This window comes from Chanodichthys erythropterus, chromosome 3 (assembly GCF_024489055.1).
Source record: "Chanodichthys erythropterus isolate Z2021 chromosome 3, ASM2448905v1, whole genome shotgun sequence".
Classification (NCBI taxonomy): domain Eukaryota; kingdom Metazoa; phylum Chordata; class Actinopteri; order Cypriniformes; family Xenocyprididae; genus Chanodichthys; species Chanodichthys erythropterus.
In genome coordinates, this window is record NC_090223.1 from 21446907 (window position 1) to 21453499 (window position 6593).

Genomic DNA, 6593 nt, shown 5'->3' on the forward strand with positions numbered 1-6593 from the left:
AGATTTTGAAGCATCAAAATGTCATTTGGTTTAACCGTCCAAACGCCAATACAGCCATTTCATGTGTGATTAAAATAACTTAAAATGTAATAAATGTATATATTTTATATTCTGGCATAATTTTATAACATCATATATCAACATAGTGCAAAATTATATTAAAATTATGTGTAGAAGTCTTTGCTTTGTTATGAGAAAGAATGTCCGGAAAAATTCATTTCATTGATGTCATTCGGAGTAACCAATATAAAGGGACCATTTCGGATCAAGTCATGCGGTCAATATCATGTGACAGGATGTGACATCATTCAGACACCTGCAAAGAACCACATGGTCATGAAGCAAAGTAACTAACTCTCTTTTAACTATTTGAAAAATTCATGTTTTCACTTGCTCATACTCATGTCCCGATACATCAGGTCATTCGGTGCAACCGCTATAAAAACATGAAAAATGTTGTAATATTTTAAAAACTTGTACTTAATATACAATGTTTGATTATCCTTTTGCTAGCTAGCTAGATATCAGCCTGTTAGCACTGTTTGAAAATATTGTCATTCAGTATAACCAAAAGTGTCATTTGGTAAAACCAAAATTTTGAACACAATCTCAAACACATAATCTCATTGTTAACACTTAATAAAACTTCAAAATTATATCTTCATTATGTTTTTATTTTTTACTTTAAAAAACCTTATCCGTCAAACCCTATATAGAATTAAATAAGTCAGAACAAAAAGAAACATGATAATTTTACATAACTGAGGAGTAGATCCAATTCGATGACAATTGTAAAACTTGTGTTTTTACTATTAAAGATACTAAATTAAATTTAAAAAAGGAAATGTACATTTAATTTACAAGTATAATGCTAATTAAACAGTTTTTTCTTTTAGATTATAAATGATACTAAAGTGTTTTTTTGTATTCTAATACTTTGTTGTTGAAATTGAACTAATATTATATTTTAATAATATGACACAATTTTGGAATAATTATAATTTAAAAAAAAAGAAAAAAAAAACAAAGTCATTAACCACTTTGATATTATTAACCTTGCTATCTATCTATCTATCTATCTATCTATCTATCTATCTATCTATCTATCTATCTATCTATCTATCTATCTATCTATCTATCTATCTATCTATCTATCTATCTATCTATCTATCCATTTTTTGTAATTTGTGTTCTATTGTATTTTCTTCTTTCTTTAAAGTAATTCAATTGATAAATATGCAATGTGGCCAAAAACAGCAGCCAGAGATTAAAAAAAAAAAAGAAGAAGAAGGGAAAAAAAAAAAAAAAAAAAAAAAACGGCCATCATCTTTGTTTTTCCTAGTATGGTCCGGACTCTGGGATAAACAATACCAGAGGGACCAGATCCATTTAAGACCTTTATTTCCAACAATAGGATCCCACTGTGCCACTAAACCACCGGAAAAGATTTAAGGGTCCAGCATTCAGGACACACAAAACCTCTGAGGATTGAAATAGCATTGTTAAAGCCCCCCTGAGGTGATGATTAAACTCCACAGGAAAATGATCAGGGAGGAGCGAGGGTGGAGAAAGAGAGAAGACTCACAATACTGAGACACAAGCTGAAACCAACACATCTGAACATATTCTCATTAACAGCACAGAGCTGCACAAGCTGCTCTCTTGAATATGACAATGAGTTTAACTAAACTCAAATCACCTCCACAGTCACCAGATCTCAATCCAATAGAGCACTTTTGGGATGTGGTGGAACGGGTTACGGGAGATTCCCATCATGAATAAGCAGACAAATCTGCAACAAACATGTCAATATGAACCAAAAACTGAATGTTTACAGCACGTTGTTGAATCTCAAGTCAAAAGGGGGTCCAAATAGGTGTACCAAAGTGGAAAAAGTAAAAAAAAAAAAAAAAAGGGGTCTTTTTTTTTTTACTTTTCCAAGGTGTACCTATAAAGAGGCCGGCGAGTGTACATCCTCAATTAACTTAAAAACATCAGAAAATTTCAGATGACATTTACTTTCATTTACGCCAGCAGAGGGCGTAATGACGTCAGTACCACGCGTCCATTTGACGTTGGAGGTCACTGGGTTGTCATCAAACATGGCGGCCTCCTTGCTAAGCAGGAGGACAGCCTTATTCTTCGGTGTTAGTAAACTAAACTCCTTTATACCAGCTGTAGTCCAGCAGATCGCGAACTATAACCCTAGACCCCTTCGGCTGAATATAAAGGACCCTTATATACCTAACAAAGAGAGCGAGAGGACGCCCGACTGGCAGAAGACTGAGAAGTATGAACGCAGACTGTTCGGCCGCTATGGACGCGCGTCTGGAACTGACCCGACCAAACTGTGGCCCTCTCACACCCGGCTGGAGGAGCTGATGGCCGAGGAGAGAGAGTGGCACCCTCCGATCGAGGTGATGCTGGAAAACATCGCGGCCAGAGAGAAGGAGAAGGCGCAGAAGCGGATGGAGAGGTGAAGTGAACCGGACAATATTCAACATCTCCGCATATTCACTGATAAACGTTTCACCCCAAAATGAAAACTGTTAATTTACTTACCTTTATGTTGTTACATGCGTGTTTCCTACAATGTCCGAGACTCGGCTTAACATCGAAAATGGACGCGGGCATTCAAACTCCAGAACCTAAAAACTAATCTTCATCTTTTTTATATTATCGCGGTTGACAAGACAACTTATGCTGGTAAAAGAAATTAACACGATTTGTCAGCTATATTCCAACTCTTCTGAACTCATTTATGATATAACTTATTGCGAAGTACAGACTGAAACTCAAATTATTATTTAGTAAAAAAATACCTTCAAACATTTTAATTTGACGGTTAGAACGGTTGGGACTCTTCACGAGACGTGTCGCTATTGGTTCCCGCGTGTGTCGTGAATATTTAAATAAAATAATTAAATATTACAATAAAATGGTTTATTATTTTGTTTTGGTCCGTGGATTTTGCAATATTTTTTTTTTTTTTTTTTTTCTTTTCCTGCAGTTTTGCTGTCATGCGTCCGTTGTTCTTAAAGGAACAGTTCACCCAATATTGAAAACCGTTGAATGTGCGAGGCTTTCAGTTATTTCTAGCTGTACAAAACAAGCTTGTTATGCCGCTTACTTGATATTGCAAACTGGTGTTTATCTTATTATTTAAATTTATTATCATAATCGTAAACAGTTACTTGCGCAAAGTAAAGTACTCCCGAAAGTGATATATACTTCGCGAGCGGATTAAGCAACACAGACAGATAAAGTCAACTTTTTAAAATAACTTTATCAAATGGTATCCGGCTATCAGATCCGTGTAGTCGAGTGGATAGAAGACGTTAGCACATGGCCAAATACAGTGGCCAGATACATAAACCAGGGCTCTCAAGTTTTAAAGACAGGCAAGAATAACAAATATCCAACATGACATGATTTTTAAAGGGACCAATAACATCGACGATGTAATACACAATAATTTATTTAGTGCTAATAAAATTATTAAGCCTATTTGGAGAGAGAGATGTTTAATGTGACAAAATGTCAGTCATCGTGTGATAACGAAAATATAACTAGGTCTAGACTACTGAGCAGGTGTTTTCAGTGCACAGGCTGTAAAACTGTTGACTAAGTTCAGACACTCATGAAAAACTGATGTTGATTATCTGGGAAACATTCTCTAACAGCAGTCAAGTTGTCATTGTTTGTGTCAAACAAGCTGTGAATTTGTTGTAACATTAAAATAGGAGATCATGATTCATGACTTTGTGTTTAAAGTGATGCTCAGAGCTCCAGTGTTTTCCTCTGTGGGTGAACGAGGATGATGGTGAACAATTCCAGGATATGCTTTTTTTTTTCATTGGTTGTTGCGTTAAATCTTACCCAGATACAATAGTGCTATTTTCTGATTGGCTACTGTGTAGCCTCTTTCTTTTTTTGATTGGCTGATAAGTGGCAGGCTACTCCAGGGGAGACGCGCTGGATTCCTGCCAGCCGTAGCGGCATATTAAATTATGAAAAATAGTTTTTCTGCGTGAGAAATACAATGTGTGGCGGGAGTGCGTGACAAAAGACCGAAATGAGTAACTGTCACGCTCAGTGCGTTACACTTGAGAGCCCTGAAAAACTTTCAGAGTTGCTAACACGTTAAAACCAATAGGCAACAACACCACTTCCGTTGCCAAAATGCGCGCGCAACTATTTGATCACGTGGGCTGTAAAAGGGTCTATTTACTCACCCTCAATCATCGCACATTCATAGAAAATGTTTACTTCCTCCTTGCAAAATAAGTTTTTAATGTAAAGTAACTTGTAATGAGATTATAGTTATTTTCCTCACTAAAACTGGTTTGTTTTATGGCTTAAAGGGATAGTTCACCCAAAAATGAAAATTATCGAATATTTTACTCACCTTCAAGCCATCCTAGGTGTATGACTTTCTTCTTTCGGACGAATACAATCAGATATATATTTAAAAAATATATATCCTTAGTCCTCCAAGGTTTATAATGATAGTGAATGGGTGGCTACATTTTGAAGACATAAAAAATGCACCCATCCATAAAAAAATTAATCCATACAACTCCAGGGGGTTAATAAAGTCCTTCTGAAGTGAATCAATGCATTTGTGTAAGTCAAATATCCTTATTTAAAACTATATAAAGCAAAATAACGAGCTTCCGGCACGACAGCCACGCACATTCGACATACATCCAAAAAGCGTTAACTTCCACAATGTAGTACACAATGACATGACATACTACACATTATAGTGTAGGACCTAGCTCTACGTCATGGCGTATTACGCTACGTAACTATCTCTTTAAAGCAGGGGTGGGGAACATTGATCCTGCAGAGTTTAACGCCAACCCTGAAAAACACTCACCTGCCTGTAACTTCAGTAATCCTGAAGATCTTGATTATCTTCAGGTGTGTTTAATTAGGGTTGGAGCTAAACTCTGCAGGATCAACGTTCCCCACCCCTGCTTTAAAGCTTTAACTGAGACTTTTTAAAAATCCCTATGGGAAAAATATTCACCCTAATAGTATAAATTCATTAAAAAAAAAAAAAAAAAACGATATAAAATAAGTTTAGAAAAAGTACATGATCACAACTATTTAATTTCTTATAATAAAACATTATACAATGTTCGTTACCTGATCACGGCCATTAGTTTTTACACAACTTTAACATGCTTTTCCCATTTATTTCCACACAGAGAGAAGACAATTGCTGCAAACATGGCCAAAATGCCCAAGATGATCGCAGACTGGAAAAAGCAGAAGAAGGAGGTGAAACAGAAGCAAAGAGAGGAGAAAATAAAGCGAGACAAACTGCTGGCCGAGGCAAGAGAGCGCTTTGGATACGCACTGGACCCCCGCAGCCTCAAGTTCAAAGAGATGGTTGCTGAAATAGAAAAAGAGGAGAAGAAGAAGAGGAAACTTCTGAAACGCAGGAAGAAAGAGGAAGAGCAGGGCTTGCCCACAGCAACAGCTGAATCCAGCCAATAACCATCACTGCTGAGAACAATGACTTTCATACAGTGCTGCTACTGTGTTATTTTGTAAAACTGGTTCTTTGTACATGTATCCCATGGATGTTTAATTAAAATCAGGCACTGAAACATACTTCAGAATAAACTGACTTCAGAAAATATATATGCATGTCTGACTGAAAAACTGTGATATTCAGAGCTTAAAGGCACACTATGTAAGATGTTTAGATCAAAATATCTAAAAACCACTAGAAGTGTTATATATTTTGTTGATTTTGTTGTACTTACATTATTCCAAATGTTTCCAAGAATATTTAAATCCAGAGAAATAAGCAATTTTAACCAGGACACGACTCTCCGTCCCTTCGGATTCTTTTCCACCGGCTGTAGACGTGAAGACAACACCTCCCATGATTCTTTGAAATCAAGCTACGCCTTTGTTTTGAATAAGTGACCTCTAGTGGTCAAAACTACATATTGTGCCTTTAATTATCAAATTTGATAATTCCTTGTTAAATTTTGAGAAGACCTACATAAAGTTTAAAAAAAAACATACTTTTTTAGGAACAATTTAGCTTATGCATGAAAAATCTGATTTATTCATACAGTGACCCATTGCATTTATTGTTAAATAATTGCATTGATTGAGCATGACTTAATTTACTATAAAAAATTATGCATAAATTATACATTTTGAAATTTCTTAATAGCAATAATAAATATTAACTACTAATAAAATATATTGCATAACAAAAAAATAACCAGTATTTGACAACTGAATATTTACGATGCATGTTGAGGAACTGTTTGATTATTATAAAAGTTCTTGATTTATTCAAGAAAGGAATATAATATTCAATCCCACACTCAACCTTACAATAATCAGCATGTTTAATCAAACTTAGTGTAAAATGACTTGTCCAATTTTTTCTTTTTTGTAAACACCGTCAGTTTTCCAGTCATTTTCCCTTATTAAACCTGTACAGGACTTGACCAAAAAAAAAAAAAAAATACAGGAAGAAAAAATATCAATTTGATTTCTAATGCTCCCTAAAATGTACATTTTCACACAAAAGGAGCATAAACCCTGGCTTATATTCA

The 6593-nt window shown here is 35.2% G+C and overlaps 1 protein-coding gene across 1 annotated transcript; it reads left to right on the forward strand.

The window, feature by feature from the left end:
- The first annotated feature begins 2072 nt into the window (after nt 1-2072).
- gadd45gip1 (growth arrest and DNA-damage-inducible, gamma interacting protein 1) lies at nt 2073-5508 on the forward strand. The gene is made up of 2 exons (XM_067381329.1): nt 2073-2476; nt 5217-5508. The coding sequence occupies exons 1-2, from the start codon at nt 2103-2105 to the stop codon at nt 5506-5508; spliced, it is 666 nt and encodes a 221-aa protein (XP_067237430.1). The 5' UTR covers nt 2073-2102.
- Nucleotides 5509-6593: the final 1085 nt, after the last annotated feature.